This window comes from Aptenodytes forsteri, unplaced genomic scaffold, assembly GCF_000699145.1.
Source record: "Aptenodytes forsteri isolate BGI_AS27 unplaced genomic scaffold, ASM69914v1 Scaffold349, whole genome shotgun sequence".
Lineage (NCBI taxonomy): Eukaryota > Metazoa > Chordata > Aves > Sphenisciformes > Spheniscidae > Aptenodytes > Aptenodytes forsteri.
In genome coordinates this window covers 323,500-324,237 of record NW_008794452.1, presented here as the reverse complement: position 1 = coordinate 324,237, position 738 = coordinate 323,500, and the positions used below count along the sequence as shown (strand labels likewise).

At 61.8% G+C, this 738-nt stretch overlaps 1 protein-coding gene across 2 annotated transcripts in view; it reads right to left on the bottom strand.

The window, feature by feature from the left end:
- The window catches only part of PHYHIPL (phytanoyl-CoA 2-hydroxylase interacting protein like), a 37,709-nt gene extending 37,057 nt beyond the window's left edge, over positions 1-652 (bottom strand). For both annotated transcript variants that reach the window (XR_658144.2, XM_009290499.2), the window contains exon 1: positions 545-652. Coding sequence is in view for 1 of the 2 variants with exons in the window: in XM_009290499.2 (XP_009288774.1) it covers positions 545-650 (106 nt within the window). In the remaining variant the exon portion in view is untranslated. The remainder of the gene's footprint in view (positions 1-544) is intronic.
- Positions 653-738: the final 86 nt, after the last annotated feature.

Here is a 738-nt window from a genome sequence, read left to right as displayed (position 1 = left end):
CTCCCCGCCTTATCGCTCGCACAAGCGACCGGCAACAAGTTTCGCCGCTAGCCCACGCCAGGCAGCAGATTCGTCTGTGTGTTTTACGCACAGGAACTGCCCTACAATACAAAGGAGTTTGGAGATCACGGATAACAAAAAACCCACCAGGGCCACTACCCCGTCTCTAGATCCGGACTCTCGGCAGCGCCTGCTCCAGTTCTCCTTATTGCCTCCCCCAGAATAAACCCCAGCGTCCATTCCTGGCAGGGGCAGGGTGGCGCAGCAGGCTCGCCCAGGGGTAAACACACTGCAACGCAAGGGACGGCTTAGGGAGCGGCGTGTTTCCCTCCCTTCCCTCCAACAAGGTGCAACCTTCTCTTTTTTCTTTTGTTCTCAACGGCAGGAGCGCGGCGGCGGCTGGAGGGGTGGGGAACACTTGCACCTACAAATACATGGGGGATAACAAAGGACCATACGCCGCAGGGATTACTTTGCATTAGCATCCATGAGGGCAGCAGCATCTTGCGTCTGTAGGGATTAGCCGTGTCGAGCCCGGACTTACCGTCCCTATCGCAGAGCTGAATCGCCTCCAGGGTCAGGTTCTTGATCACCTCCTCGCAGGGGCTAGTGGGGCTGCTCATGGTGTGCGCCAGGCGCGGAGCCTCCATCGCGCCCCTCGCCGCTCCCTGCTGTCGCGCCGCCGGGGGCTGGGGCTGGGGCTGGCCGGCTCCGCGGCGGGCGGGCGGTGCAGAGCCG